Consider the following 16,923-nt stretch of genomic DNA (forward strand, 5'->3'; position numbering starts at 1 on the left):
TATTTCAGGGAATGTGACATAATTTTGCCTGAATTTGGGAGAATATATTAACATATTGATTCAATTGTCAAAAGAACAGGCCTACGGAACTTTCTCCTCCCAAAGAACACTGAAAGGAAGCTAAACCGCTACCTCTTTTTGCTCCTTTAGTTTTTCTTGGCCGTTCTTTGACTTCTTTGGCTTGGAAGGCCCTCCAGGACTGGACAGAGAACTTGGTTGGTTCGTCAATACTGGAGATGGTGCTGGTGTGGGAGAGCCACCACCCAGGCACTGACCACTGCCCATGAAAGGGACAAATGAGGTAGGCATAAGCTCCAAAGAAGGACGAAGCTCCTCTGAATTATCCTGATATCCTTTACTCCAGTTCTGCTTATCAGTACATTGGTTGGCAAGTGCAGGCTCACTTGAGCAGGATGAGCTTGGAAAGGCAGGCAGGTGTGGAAAAGACACAGACTCTGGCTCTTCAGTAGAAGCTGACCCTTCTGATACTTCTTTAGCAATAATTTCATCGCTCCCACCTTCTGCATTATCAGAGGAAACAGCCTTCTTTGTGTTCACTCTATTAAAACAAGAGACATGAAAAAGAAGGCTTAATTATGTATATACATAGGTAGGAGAAATTATTTTCCTCTTCGGTCAAAAAGTACAGAAATATATTATATTATTGGGAAATGGAATTCAGTTTTTTTCCCCCAGTAACAAATGGAAGCATTTCTCTCACAGGGTGTAGCAAAATAGGAACAATAGACTGAGATAATTACATGCTGTCCAACCGTAAAATAAAAAATGCTCTGCCAAATTTAATGAAGTTTAAGTTTGATAAAGTGTTAAAATTTACAGCCTTAAAGGGCAATTCACAGTAAACAGGGAATTTAACTGGTTTTGCGAGTATTCTTGAGGACAATTTAGATAACCTTAGCTGGCACAGGTGTCTAATTGCAAACCACAGATGTCTAATTGCAAAATGAGGTGGCTAAATAAGGAATATATGATAATGAATACAAAGCCCTGTGCCAGCTCTTATAATTTTTAAGTCTTATTTTAAAAGAATAACATTGTTCTATAATGACCTGGAGAAAGCCTACTTGATACTACTGATGGTTTTCTCACAGTGCCAAAGGACTACATGTCTCAGTTGTGGAATTATCCCCCAAAGGAAGTACAATCAGCTCCAACTGTTTTAAAAGAAACTGAAGATGTACTCATCATCAAGGCATCAGAAAGGAAACATCAATTTCAGGACCAGATTGCCTTTTTGAATATTTTAATCTTACATTTTTATTGCTTTACAATAGATTATTATATTTAATTGTTCTTACTGCATATTGCTTGTCTCCTTCAGGATGTAAAGTGGTGATATATACTATACATAAAACGTACATTAAACACCAAACAAAACACCAGTTACAGGTCAGGACATTCAATATCAACAAGGGGTGGGGGGAGGCACCTTTGCTACTGGCAAACGAAACTAATGAGGGTCTTCAAAAACATGCCCTTAAATACTCACTCCCACAAAGTAAATTTATCCCCTGGGCAAAAAGAAAAGAAAGAAAAAAAAAACAAAAAGGAAAAGGAAAAAAATGGAAACGGTGTTCTTCCCAACCTGATAATGGCATTGCCTCCAGTCAGACCAAGTGACTTCAGACTTGTCTTCTCCAAAGCAGTTTTCCCAGATACCTACAATAGAAAGGAACATACAGTACTGTTTTATCAGTTCTGAAAAGGCAACTCGCTCAAAAGTTATTTGAGTATTTTAAGTATCAAAGACTATTATGTAGCACTCTGTCTCATGTACTCTTCCTCTAAATGCTTCTATTCTATATTTTTGTTGATCCTTGTTCAAAGTGTTAAGGATTTTTTTTTTATAAATCGTGTTAGGTCTGTATAAATAAAATCCCACATTTCATTTTTGACATTTGCATTTAAAGAGATCTTAAACAGCAGGACTGAAAAAGATCTAATTGGAGATGTTGGAATCTATCACTAGCCTTGATTAACCGTAGCTCCAATTTGGAATTAAGCAATTTCATAAATTTATGCTCTTCCTATCTTCAAGTAGTAATTTAAACATGCCCAACTGCATTTAGCTATATGATGGCAAGTGTATCTTGAGAGGAAGCTTAGAAGAGGCTTATTTTGCCTATCCATTCCTCCCCACCCCTTTCAGTATTCCACTTCCAGGATAGCAGAACTAGCACTGACTACTATAAGGATGAACTGTTCAGTACCTGGAAGGAGAGGTTGGCATTTATTCTAGGGTAGGTGATGAATGACTCTAAAGTACTAACATATAAAAGCATTAAACAAAAATAAAAACCCTGCAGAGATCAAAACAAGGAAAAAGCAAATATTTATTAAGCTGTAACCACTGTTGTGAGTCTCGAGTTTTAGAAGAACTTGAAAAAACACACAAACAGATCATTGAGTATATTTTATGGGCTCAAAGGCTTGAGCTAAGCAGCCCATGATTATGTTCCAGCGGGGTTTTTTTTTCTTCACCCCGCAAAATATTTCAAACTTTGAAGAGACTAAGTCCTTCCATTTCCCTTCTTCAGTGAGTCAAAAGGAGGAACGTATTTTCCACACTGGAAAGCTATGCAGAATAATTTTGTCATTTTCAATGGGAGATGAAGGGGAATGGCAGGGAAGTGGGTTTGTTGACTTACTTCGTCTCGCATGTAAATACAGGCAGGGGACACTTCACTTTGTTCTTCCACATATTCCCTGCAAAGAAATATAAAAATGAAGTATGCCCTATCGAAGAAAAATCTCTGTTCTAGTTTCAAAAGTCCCAAAACAAATCTAATGTACATTATGTGAATTTTCTAAGCCTTTTCAGAGAAAAGTCTATAGATAGTCCAGAGTAGCTTATAAATATTACTACTCAATGGTTTCGTACTCATCTTCTACTTACCACAGCACAAAAGGCTTGCAAAGCTCAGATATGTTCTTCATCTCTTTCTCATCCCAACCCAGTACAGAGTCAGATTGAAGTTGTATTCAACTGAAGTTGAATATTTTCTCCCTTTTCCCAACTTAACTCTTACTGTATATAAACAATCTACAATCTATGTAATTTCAGTGAAAAGGCTGGCAATCATACGTCCAGTTCCTATTGGCTATTAAAACATGCTTCCTGTCTGGTTAATGAGAACTGCCTTCTATGGCCACTTTGGGTTGTAGGAAACACCAAGACTGGCTGGTGCATCTTTAGTGTTTTGTTTTTGTTTTGTCAAGGGACTATTGATCTTCATGAAGGATACCTTATATACCATTGTGGTAAAGCAAAGAAACTATTATCAAGTAACAACAACAAGATTAGTTGAAGAATTCCAGGGCAGATGAGGGAATATAAGGAAGCAATAAAGCAAATGAGTGCTGGCTTAAATCTATAAACTATTACACATACAGGCGATCATTATCTGCAGTCTCTTTGGTTTTATATATCTTCAGTTGGTAAACTCAGACTAGATCCCTCTCTGTGTTAACTTGTTTTATGCATCTGCCATTTTGGGTGCAGAAAGAGTCATCTATCATTTTGCACATGTGTAGACATATGCATTGGGCCTCCAACTCTCTGATCTTTCAGGAATCTGCTACCATCAGTCTAACCAGTATTGTTCCCACCATTGTATAGCTGGCACTCTTCAGAGCATTTATTTCCTTCCTTCCTTCCTTCCTTCCTTCCTTCCTTCCTTCCTTCCTTCCTTCCTTCCTTCCTTCCTTCCCTCCCTCCTTCCCTCCCCCAATCTTCCCTTGTATAACTGTCAAAGAGGTCTTACAAACTGTTGAAGATGAGAATGTTTTTAATTGTTTTCTATTTTTTCTTTCTACTTTCTTCTCCCTTTTTTCTCTTTTTTTTCATTTGTGTATATGTTGTCAGTTTGTTTTAATTGTAAAATCAATAAAATTTATTTATAAAAAAAAAGAAAAAAAGAAAAAAAAAGAAATGAAAGGCTTTCAATTAAATACCCAATATGACTAAACCAATAATTTTCAGGACTGAAAGAAAAAAACAACAAAAATTTAAATCTAGCAAGACTGAACCTAAAGCAACTTGATGAAAAAAAACTCAAAATAAAATAATTAAAATTAGTGGAACAACAACCCTTCTAAAATCTAAGGTTTCTATATCAACTCAAGCAGAAAGCATCCAACATAAAAATATAATATGTGCTTCCAGAAAGCAATACCTGCCAAAAGACTTATAGAACTGCTGTGAAAAGATGAAAGTATTACTTTTAAATTTACGTAAACTCTTATTACTGACTCCTACAAATGGAAATTCTCGTTCTTTATAGTTTTTTTTTTTCAATTATGACCATAACTTGAATTCCTTTATTCGTCTGCCAGAAGCAGCCCAATATGTTTTGAAATAGCACTCCCACTTTTTTTTTCCACATATAAAGATGCTGAACGGACTGGGAGTTGAAACTTCAGCACTGGAAATGAAAATCATCTTTAAATGTGCATGAAGACAGCAAGTCATATGGCACACAGCCTATTTGCCAAAATTGTAAATCAGTGCCACTTACTATCTCCTAATATCTGCAGCATAATCAAGCTATCTCACTTTGCTTAATAATTGGGATAAATAGATTTTGCATATCTTCTATCTCTTTTTGCTTACATGTGCATTTATCTCATTTCCTGCTAATTCCAAAGACATTTTTGGACTGTGTTGAAATTCTCTACAAGTCTGAAGACAACATGTGTGGCCCTTTAGACTTTCTCTACTGATGATCCTAAAGGAAAAAATACTGTTTAAATCTATGTTACATTTATGATAGAGAAAAAGAGATACCTTCCTTTTGCAAACATTTGTAGTTTGGGAGGCAGGGGAAAGCAGGGCCTAAAAGATCAGTTCTACCACACAAAGGAAAAATAAAATTATCCAGAAAGTACTTGGTCAAGGTAATCAAGGGTACATCAATATTAAGGAACACAATTATTTATTAGATTTATATGGCTGCCATTTCAAATACACAACTCTTGGCAACCAACAATATTAAAAACAATAAAATAATAAAACCACATTTTAAAAAAGCCACACAACACATAGCAGTTGAAAGAAAACTGATTCCAATCACACACATAGGGCTCCAGATTTGAGCATTGAACCAAGTCTCCAGGGTCTTGTAAAAGGCCAGCAAGGTCGGGTCCAATCTGGTCTGGAGAGGGATATTCCAGAGGATAGCAATAGCACTTAGACTTATATACCGCTTTGTAGTGCTTCATAGCCCTCTCTAAGCACTTTGCAGAGTCAGCCTATTGCCCCAACAATCTGGTTCCTCATTTTACCCACCTCGGAAGAATGGAAAGCTGAGTCAACCTTGAGCCTGGTGAGATTCGAACTGCCAAACTGCAGGCAGCCAGCAGGCAGCAGAAATAGCCTGCAGTATTGCACTCTAACCACTTCGCCACCACTGCTATTTTCTCTTATGGATGAGTGTCATGGGAGAAAAGGGTCTACTTCTCGACCTTGCCAAAAACACACTCCCTAACTGATGGGGCCCAGAGATGCCCCTCCTGCTGGTCTAGATGGCACAAGCAGAAACAATTCAGGAGAGATGATCCCATAAGTAACCCTGGCAACAAAGGGCTTTAAAGGTGACCATCAGCACCTTGAATTCCACCTGAAAACATACTGGTAATCAATGCAGCTTGCAAAGGGGAGTGATCATATGTATTGAAATGAGACCTGCCTATGCTGTCACATTTTGGATTAGTTACTTAATTAATGTTTCAGTGTATAGCAGGTTTTAAATGAGCATGTTAGAGAAATCTTGCAGAATGACAAGTTCCTAGACCAGCGGCCCACAACCTTTTGGGCACCAGAGACCAGTTCCGTAGAGAGATGCTTTTCCATAGACCAGAGAGGGCGTGTTTTGTGTGCTGCCTGCATCCTGCAGATGGGACTTTGCTTGTTTGTGTAGATCAGTTTTTGGCATGCTGCAGACTGGTGCCAGTCCATGGATCGGGGTTTGGGGACCCTTGCCCTAGGTCCTGGAAACAAGACAATTTTGCTGCAGAAATTATTAAAAATAATTATTCAGAAACTTGAGAGAGTAATCTGCCAGCAAGTATGCTAATGATAAACTCCTACGTGTTTCCTTAACTCAGAATATGACATGAATGTTATGATCAATAATGTATTAAAAGTGTAAATCAGAAAGGGAACTAAGCATATTTTTTAAAATGTTCACCCAATTAAAGCTCTTGAAATTGTGGATACTATTGTTTACTGAAGGGATGATTGGAAAAATCCAGGGCTTCCTTCCTTTTAAACTTATAGAACTATGAACTGCAGTAGCTATTCTGCTTCCTCCATCTCTAGCTTTCAGGTTAGAGGACAATGTCTATATTATTGTTACAAAATGGCAATTTTAATTTAGTGTCCCAATATTATATTACAAAAGGATTCAACCTGAATTTCTTAAAAGCACCAGAGCTCTCTGCTTAAATATGCAGATCAAATGATCTTTTATTGTATTTGTTTCCTTATTTCTAAATTCTTTTCCAGTTTATGAGAAATATGCACATTCTGAAAAAAAATGTTTTGAGAGGGTTACAATTTTCATCCTTAAATTAATCTTATTCATTTTTTTCCTACAAACTATTTAACTGCAGAGGTGAGCAATCAGAGCCCTCAGGGTTGCTGTTAACAAGAGAATGTTCAAGATATACTTCTCCAAAGTCACAATAAACAGGAACCAACTTATTTGCAGAAGACAGGATCACAGGCTTAAGATGCAAGACTTAAGAATGCTATGATTTAGCAGACAAATTTCAACAAAAGGGTCATCTCTTTTAATTTCAACACCTCTGGCATCATTATCCGTGCTTTCTGATCAAGTGTCTGCAAAAAACAATATACACAAAGATTCCCAAGAGATGGTTAGAAGCCAGCAGGCCCCTCCTCCAGCAACTGTTAATCCATTACGTGCATTCTCTGAGGCAAGCAGACACATCAAACACGCTGCCATTACTTTGATGTGCTGTTTTTCAGAAGGAGAACAGCAGGCAGATTAGATTCCCTCATGTAGGGATCTGACAGGGCCTGTAAACATCTTGTGTAAGGGCTAGAGCATGCTGGAGGAGGAGGAGCAGCTCACAATAGCTTCCAGACCTTCTTCAGACCTAATTAGCAGAAATGGACATTAGGGACCTGGGGGAAAATTCCAGTGGGTTGACCACACTTATCCTCTTCTGCTCCAAGAAGACGCACAAAGCTCTAACAACATTCTCCATATGGGACAGTCAGAGAATTATGTTTAAAGAGTTAGCAAGCAGACAAAATGGCTGTGTGGCTATCATAATCTATCCTGAAATAGCTTTTTAGCCAGATACTTTATAAAATATAGAAATATTCCAGCATACGGATTGTGAAAATGCAACTATAAGTTCAAATTTCTACTAAGCTAGCTCACATATGGCTTTTTTTTTTTTTTTTTTACTATTCCCACACTTTAAAAAAAAGAAGTTATCCAAAACTTTTGTTCCATCCCACACAGTATGAGTGCCCAGTGGTGTTTCAGGAATTAAGAGAAATTAATATTTTTGTAATATTTACGGTATCATGGGTGAGTTAAGCCAAGAAAACCAATTCTATTTAATATTTAAAATATTCATCATAAGAACAATAGCAGATATTGCACACTTTGGGAAAATATGCCTTAGTAAGTACCAACTTCAACAATTAATTCCTCAGGTAAATACATATAACTGCCTAGACAAAAGCAGAAAGTCTTAGAAATTAACTATCACCAAGGATTGGTGCTTAAAGCTAGAAGTCTACATATTCAAAGTGCATTCTGTATTTCTGAGTTAGAATCCTTCTATGAGTGCAAGGCTGTGTCTAGACATGAGACCTGTTTTATATTATCTGTTAATTTCTTAAGTTTTATTGTTTCAATAATTGAAACAAAGCATCTACACAATTCATTCCTATTAAGGTTTTTTATATACAGAAAACCATCTTATTATATTCATTGCCAGGAGAACTGTTAACAATATATAGTTAAATAGAGATAAGAAAGAAATCTGTAACATATTCTTCAAAAACAGTCACGATTCACTAGATGCAGCAGAGTTGTTGGCATCAGAATTTCATACATCCACGACAACCCTCTGAAAAAGGACATTCACCTGTTTCAGACTGCAGCCACATTCAGAACCATTTACACTTGCAGGTTGGTTCAATTTGCTGCTAGGTTAGGAAAACTGAACCTAAGTTAAAAAAGGAAGACACAAGACTGAAGTTTTAGTGATAGAGAAATATTTTCTTTTGAAGATGTTACCCAGGTGGAAGAAACAACAAGGGGAATAGAAGATCAGAAGGAAGAAAGGGTAGTGTTCCACAGTTCAAACAAACAGCTGTGTACAAAATGCAAACATATTTCCCACTAACCATGCAATATTTTTATTGAACTTGATATCACAACTGTTTTATCTAAATGTTACAGATTTTTCCCTTTCAAACACTGTAAAAATTATGAACATTCAGGTGCTTTCATTTTTTAAAAAAACCCTGAAACTTTAAACATTATGGGAAAAATTACTGAGTACCACTAAACTACTGAAGATACTGTTTCCAAAAATGTATAGAAGTAAACCATTACTAAGTATCTATATCTCTAGGGAACTGTATTTCTGTTCTGAGTCAATCTAAATAGATGATTCCATTAACAGGAAAAAATACAAAAGTAAAATAACTATAGTCCAATGTCTAAGTGATTATGACATTGAGTGAAATGATAATTGCTAAAGCACCTTAAAAGGTACAGTTGGGAGACAGCCTAAATATTTGTGTCCTAAAATAATTTAATTAATTCCACTCATTTTTTGTTTTTATAAGCTGTTCAAGAACTGTAAGAGCACAGTTCTAGCAACCTTTTAAAGATTGATCATTATACCCATACCCAAATACACACATACATAAACACACACCCCAAACAAAAAAGAAAACATAAAAAATACAAAGATGTAAAATTAGTAGGCAGAAAAATTGTAAAAGTTGTATTGTTGATGCTCAGTAAATGAAGAATTAACCATAAAAAGCAGAATATATTATTTTTAACAAAATAGAAAGGAATTTAAATGATTTTTTAAAAAAAATCTCTGAGGTGAATATTGGTATCTCCACTGTTTTATTATTTAAAGAAAAAAGAAATTCTATTAAAAACATTACTGAAAAAAATAATTTCTAACTTGCCTTTATTTTACTTCACCTGATATACAGTATGTATAAACATTTAAAATGGTCATACAGTTCTAACTTTAGTTCCTTAATCGGTTTTTTTTCCACTTAAAAACCTTACTCTAAATGTTTAAATTTCCCTTGCTGTGTAGTACATAATGTCTATGGAAGCCTTTCTTGGTTGAATTTAGTCAAACTTCTATTGTGAATATATGTTGTTAATTTTCTCATTGATATACATTCTCCAAGTTTAAGTTCCCAATCTGCTATCATCAGAAATATATATCTTTTCCAATGTTGTGCTAAATTTTCCTTGTTGCTGTCTACATGTATCTTAGAAAACTGATTTTGGGGGTTGATGTTTCTGGAGTTATGCCTATTATGCCTAATTTATAAAAAGTTATTTCAACTCAACATTAGTTTCTAAAATTTTCTGAATAGTACTATATATAATTTTTCAATATTTTGATTTTTTTTTACATGACCGTCACATGTGGTTAATCATTCCTTCTGTATTATAGAAGTTCCATCATTTATTACTATGTGATTTATATATCTTGACAATTTACTAAGAGTACACCATCTATGTATCAGTTTTCTATTAAATTGTAACCTGTCTCCATATCATATTTAAGAGTTCTAGCAACATTTTTGGCTAAAAGTAATCCTCTTCTAAATTTGAACTGTTTTCTGATGGCATTAAAAGCAACCTTACTAATGTCTAAAAGTCCTTACAGAATACAGGATAAGCAAAAATGGGAAAATATTTTCACTGCTTAGGATAAAGTGTAAGTAATTGGAGATGAGCAATACTACTTTGATTTCCAACTTTAGTTTCATCACAAGAAATTGAAATCTGACTTCCGGTTTGAAGGGCTTCGGCGACAGGCAGGAATCCGCGATCGTGCACGGTTTCTGTCTGGGCTCGTCGCTGGAGTGCCCCGAGCCGGCTGGTTTCAGGGCTAAGCCATCCCGTAGAGGTGGTGAAGAGGGGGGAGATCGCCAGCAGGGTCAAGGAAAGCCGCATCTCTCCTCCTCAGCTGGCCATTACTCCCTTTCCCGAAGGCGGTTGCAGCAGTGGTCAGCAATGGCCACCACAAAGAAGAACTCGACCAGAAAAGAATGTGCAGGAGGAAGATAAGAAGTGAAAGTTTTGGCTGACCGGGTTAAATTGTAAAAGCAACAACCAAGGTACCCTGGAATTTAAACTTACAAAAAATAACATCACTTCCAAAGAAGAGTCGGAAGCAGCGAAGGAAAGTGAAAAGGGAAAGGTTTGCCTTTTTTTCCTTCTCTCTCCTTCCCTATACTGACAATTAAGAGACTTAAATAAGAAATTGGAAAAATCCACTTTGACATCAATAGGCAATTAAGCTGAAAATAAAACAAAATGTCAAAGGGACAATAAAGATTTCTGGACATTAAAAACTTTCTTTTTCATAAGCAGGAAGGGAGAGAAAAAGAATAAGGGCAGGATCTGGAATAGGGAGGAGACTGCCTGGAATTAAAAAGAATCTAAAGTAAAACTTCAACAAGACTTCTAAAAGATACATTTTAACTGAAACTTTGCAACTAAATAGTAACCCCAGGAAGAGAAAGTGAAAAAAAAGAGCAAAAAAGAAACAGCTTGTGTGTATTTGGATCATTTGGTGATCTTTGGATTTTTGGTTATTATATTTGAATGACTAAAATCAATCAGGTGGTTTAAAAATTTATACAATGGCACTACTTCTGGATGAACTGAAAATGGAACTTAAAAAGGACAAAGAAGATGCACAAGAAGGGAAGGGTTGTTTTTGGCTTCATTTTTCAATTCTTAGAAATGGAGATTTGGAACTATGAGAAACAACAAGAAAAGACTGCAAAACAAGAAGACTGGGACAAAGAAGAAGCCATCTTTAATGAACAAGTAATTCTATGTGGGGAAGAAAAAGGAAAGGGGGGGAAAGAGAATGGAGAACTTAAGACTTAAAAACAACAACCAAAGAAAAGAAAAATAATTCAAAAAATAAGTATAATACTGGAAAGCAACAGAAAAGGGGAATACAGAAGAGAGAAATAGAGGTAGAGAGACAAGGGGGTAAAAAGGGGAGAGAGAAGAAGAGAGGGAGGAAGGAAAGGAAAAGAAGCTACAAAGGACCGGAGCAAGATATAGAGAAACAGATCTATTTAGAGATAATGGGTGAAAATCCAACTGAAAAAGGGATTCTGTAAAGGTACATAAGATTGTACTGTTATATTAGTAATAGAAATAATTTTAGAAAATTGGAAACAACGTATGATTAAAATAAGGGATAAAATAGTTAGTGTAATTTAGTGACGTGTTTGTGAATAAAATAAGTGAAATAAAATAAATGAGAAAATTGAATTAGGAAGGAACGGGAACATTTTAATGTTAATGTTTTATAAAATATAAGTGAAGGGGGGGGGGAATTAACTATGGAAAGCTTTATAATTGTTCCCATAGAAGTATATTTAATTGAAAAGTAATGTTAAAGATGTTAAGACTTTAATGAATATTAATATTAATGATAGAATTGAATTGGAATGGAATGTTGTTTTAATTATATACATTTATAATTTTTTTCTTTTTTTAAGAATACAGTGTGTATTTTAAGAATGTACCAAGCAGAACCCGAATGAAAGTTATGTATTATATTGAATGTTACAACTTTAGGGAAAAGTTATAAAGGCATCATACTCCAATCAGTAACTAGAGGAGAAATTTTGTTTAATGAGAAAAGATAATAGATAATTGAAACAGGACAGACAAAAAATATAAATACAATGATTTGAACTGAGATGAGATAATTAAAATAAAATTGAGAAAATTAAAAGAGGGGAGAAGCTATGCAGAAAATGTAAAATAGTAATAAGATATGGAATAGAATATAAAAATGAGCATGAACCTGAATTTGTGTCTGTACGAAGAAATGTAACCCGGGATTATGCTGCTTTCAAAAAAGAGGTTTTATTTGTTTTTTTTTTCTCTTTGTGAAAACTCAAATAAAATTTACAAAAAAAAAAAGAAAGAAATTGAAATCTGTAACTATGAGAGAAAATGATGGAATAAACTTAAAGAAATAAGGGCTAACCAAAGAAAAACATATAAAACAGATGATGGTCAGAAAAAGGAAAAATAGAAATTTAGCAGGCAAGTTTACTGGGTAAGGTGTCAGTGGACGGGGAGGGTTCCCACGGGCCATGTGGGTGGCACAGCACTCGTGTTTCTGCGCAGCATGAATTAATTCCTTTGGGGGGGGGTGCTCTTGGGGTGAGATATCTCTGCAGCCTACCAAAAATTATTCATGGCCCACCAGGGGGCCGCAGCCCACCGGTTGGCGACCGCTGCTCCAAAGCTACCTCATGAACATGAAAAGTTCAATTCAAAAGTTCAGTTCAAATTTTGTTGACCTTTTAATTAATTATAAAATGTAGTACAAGCTTAGAATATGCTGCTTTATTAATGTTCTCTGTGCCGGGAGATTTAGATTAGCCAGGAAGCAGAAAATGGCTGGATTTCTTGCTTTCCAGCTAGTCTTTAGGTCTTCGGCTCTGCTTTTAAGTACAGCCGAACCTCCCTTAGGACTGAAGGTTTGCTTGCAAGCAAATTCAGTGCACACTCATGGCAAGCAAATTTGAGAGACTGAACTAGCCGATGGCAGATAGATAGATAGATAGATAGATAGATAGATAGAGAGAGAGAGAGAGAGAGAGATAGATCATTGATTCTGTGAGCAACTCAATCTGCCTGCTTTGCCTGATTTTGGGTAAAAGTTGCTCTTTTTTTATAAGAAATTCAATATTTACATGCATGGTGTGTTGTGAGTTAATTTTATGAGTTTGCTTGCGAGCAAATTTTATGTGACAGTCTGAGCTAGCCAATGGCAGATAGATAGATCTTTGAATGAATCTGTGATTCTGTGAGCAACTCAATCTCCTGCCTGCTTTGCCTGATTTTGGGTAAAAGTTGCTCTTTATTTATAAAAATATTCAATATTTATATAAATATTTATAATGTTTACATACAAGCCATGCCCAGCCAGTCACATGACCACCAAGCCACACCCACAAATTAGGCCACACCCACAGAACCAGTTAGTGGTCCCTGAGATCTAAAATTATGAGTTTGGTGTCCCTGAGGTCCAAAAGGTTGGCGACCTCTGCTTTGGAGCACACCCAAAAGTTCATTAGTATGGAACATGAATTTATCTCCAAATATTCTGGAATCAGTCTTCTAACTAACTAAAATTTGGTTTGATCCTTAATCATTTGCTAAATTTGAACTAAAGATGGACTTTTAATAATGTTTCTGAAAAGGGTGCTTATTCTAGACTTAGATTTATTTCAAGAATCCTAGCCCCTAACCCTAACCCTGCATTAATGTGATGCACAAGCGGACATAATTTCACATGTCATGTGATCAAATGGTTGCAGTATTCCGGGGTGATGTGATCACCTTTTCCAACCTTTTGATAAAAATGTCAATGGGGAAGACAGGTTCACTAAACTATATTATTAACTTAATAACTGCCGTGATTCACTTAATAACTGTGGCAAAAAAGGTCATAAAATGGGGCAAAACTCACTTAACAACTATCTTGCTTAATAACAGAAATTTTGAACTAAATTGTGATCTTAAGTCAGGACCACCTGCATTACATAACCAAGAGCTCAGTAGTGTACAGTTGAAACTGAGTGCAAAAATCAAAAACCTAAAATGATGGTGCTAGATGATTAGGGAGCTGAAGCAATTTCCCTATGAAGAAAGTTATGATGCTTTGGGGGCTTAAATAAGGAGGTCCTTTAATCCACATTTTTCCAATGAAACTAAATGGCAGTTAAATTTTTGGAAGATCTTCACAAAGAGAATGGTTAAATTATGGAAAACAGTACTACATGTTGCTGAGAGGGTTGCTAACTTGCATTACTTTAAAAGGATTCGGCAAATTCAAGGTAGATAATTCTTATTTCACAACTTATCTAACTAAACATCAGTTGCTGAGTAATAGAAACAGGAGAATATTATTATGATGCCTACAGATATTATGATTTCCACAGGTATCAATATTAGCACATATGACTGGATGTTTTGGACCTTTAATGCAGTTGTTTTTATCAGCTCTTCAGAAATCTTTTTTAGAATGGATGCGAAGCAAAACATGAAAGGAGAGAGAGGAGAGAAAATCTCATCTACATAAAAAATATTGAATTCTGCATTTATGTAGTTCTGAAAGGGGAACTTCTTAACAGTCTGAAACTGTTTTCAAGCAAGGAACGATGCCATACAAAACACTAATTCATACAACAGATCAGTACAGAATCTGTAAAATGTAGCTGAAGTTTACTGACTTGGAAATGTGAGCTGGATAAACAATAGGTGATTTATCAGTTCAGTTTAAAGATGGTGGAGAGTAAATTTAAATATCAATTTCAACTGTTTAAAGACAAGAAAGATGGAGATTTGAGATTATGTGTGAACTTTAGTGAATGGAGTGAATGGAGTGAGCATAAAAAACATGTACCCCCTCATGAAGGACTTATTAAATCACCTATCTAAAGGCAAGATCCTTACCAAGCTAGATCTGAGAGAAGCCTACTACTAAGTCCAAATAAAGGAGGGAGATGAGTGGAAAACTGCCTTCAACTGCCCTCTGGGTAGTTTTCCGTTCTGAGTCATGCCTTTCAGACTCCAAGGGGCCCCAGTGTATTTATGCAACTAATCAATGAAGTGCTACATCCACACCTGTACAAAGATGTCCTAGTCTACTTGGGTGACATTCTTATATTCAGCGAAATCATTGAATAACATGTCAAATTAGTCAGGCAAGTACTGAAAAAACATTTAGCCGCCAAGTTATACACAAAGCTATCAAAATGCAAATTCCATAATGAGGCTTTGGACTACCTAGGCTACCGAGTGTCTAGCAAGGGGATTGAGATGGACCCTGGAAGGGTATAGGCGTTGCTAGACTGGCACCCCCAATACATGAACAACTTCAGAGTTTCTTGGGTTTGGAAATTTTTATAGACAATTTATTTCTTCATTTGCCGAGGTCACCCTCCCTTTAACAGAGTTAGTGAAAACTGGGCCTTCCCCAACCAAACCAAAACCCATTCAACCCCTTACTTGGACAATGAACTGTCAGAAATCTTTTGAGACATTAAAACGTTTATTTGCTACTGAGCCTATCCTCCAGCATACGGACCCGACCAAACCTTTGTAGTCCAAGCTGATGCAAGTGATGTGGCTGTTGTGGCAATTCTTCTTCAGAAAATTTCTCAAGACCAGCTGATGCCTTGCGCTTATGTGTCCAAAAGGTTGACAGACACAGAGCATAGGTGGGAGGTTTGGGAAAAAGAGGAATTTGCCATGCGATGGGCTTTACTATGTTGGAGGCATTTCCTGGAAGGAGTGAAGGAGCCTTTTGAGGTATGGACTGATCATAAGAACCTCAAGGCTCTAAAGACACCTCAGAAGCTCTCACCTAAACAAGTCCGCTGGGCTCAATACTTCAAGATATTCAACTTTAACATGAAATATATCCCAGGAGGGGAAAACATAATAGCGGATGCCTTGTTGAGAAAACCCAATTTGACAGTCACCTGGAGGAGGTAGTGCAAACCATGATATCAGAAGCCCAACCCGCAGGCCAAATAACCACCTGAGGTCAAGCTAAATGCAGCCCCATTCTCCTAGAAGACAAACTGACAACCGATTTGAAAGCAGCACTTTTAACCGATCCATGGTTTGTTGAACATCAAACTGATTTGACAATGAACGAAGGATTGGCTTGGAAAGGAACCAAGATTTATGTACCCAATACTCTAAGACTGATGGTATTAAAACGTAGCCATGACTCACAATTGGGGAGGACACTTTGGGTTCTTAAAAACCCTACAATTAGTCAGAAGACAGTTCTGGTGGCCAAAAATGAAAACTGATATCAAGGACTATGTGAAAAGCTGCTCAATTTGTGCCACAATGAAACACAGAACTGGAAAAACCCCTGGCCTCCTTCAACAAGTAGCTGAACCAATGAAATCATGGGAAGAAATCACGATGGACTTTATCATAGAGTTACCAGAAAGCAGAGGAAGTACCATGATTTGGACTGTTATCGACTTATTCTCTAAGCAAGCCCACTTTACAGTATGTACCGGACTACCTTTGGCTAAGAAACTGGTGAAACTGTGAAGCATATTTATCGGCTCCACTGTGTGCCTCGTAGAGTAATCTCAGATTGAGGTGTACAGTTTACTGCTAAGTTCTGGAGGGAGTTTTTGAAGTCCATTGGGTCATCCCAAGGGCTTTCCTCAGTGTTCCATCCGGCATATAACGGCACCACGGAGACAACAAATGCTATGGTGGAACAATACATTAGATGTTACGTAAATTATCAACAGGAGAACTGGGCGGAACTTTTGCTGTTTGCAGAAGTTGCTTACAATAATGCAGTACACAGCAGCGCAGGCTTAACTCCTTTCCAAATCAACAGCAACATGGATTTTGTCCTTATGCCAGAGCTGCCTAGGGAACCCCCAACATCCATGTCTTTAACAGGGTGGATGGAATCATTAAAGAAAGGTTGGGAGGATACTAAAAAAGCTCTAGCTAAAGCCATGAGGAATATAAAAAACAAGCAGACAAACATAGATCCCTCCAACAACCATTTAAAGTGGGGGACAAAGTGTTTTTGTCAACTAAATATCTTAAGTTG

The 16,923-nt window shown here is 36.5% G+C and overlaps 1 protein-coding gene across 2 annotated transcripts in view; it reads right to left on the minus strand.

Moving 5' to 3' along the window:
• Positions 1 to 16,923, minus strand: part of ASPSCR1 (ASPSCR1 tether for SLC2A4, UBX domain containing) — a 78,453-nt gene that overhangs the window by 38,046 nt on the left and 23,484 nt on the right. For both annotated transcript variants that reach the window (XR_015741354.1, XM_026701867.2), the window contains exons 5-7: positions 2,670 to 2,727; positions 1,607 to 1,680; positions 133 to 559 (exon numbers count right to left, since the gene is read on the minus strand). Coding sequence is in view for 1 of the 2 variants with exons in the window: in XM_026701867.2 (XP_026557652.1) it covers positions 133 to 559; positions 1,607 to 1,680; positions 2,670 to 2,727 (559 nt within the window). In the remaining variant the exon portion in view is untranslated. The remainder of the gene's footprint in view (positions 1 to 132; positions 560 to 1,606; positions 1,681 to 2,669; positions 2,728 to 16,923) is intronic.

Source organism: Pseudonaja textilis, chromosome 2 (genome assembly GCF_049901715.1).
Source record: "Pseudonaja textilis isolate UNSWEBS1 chromosome 2, rPseTex1.2, whole genome shotgun sequence".
NCBI lineage: Eukaryota > Metazoa > Chordata > Lepidosauria > Squamata > Elapidae > Pseudonaja > Pseudonaja textilis.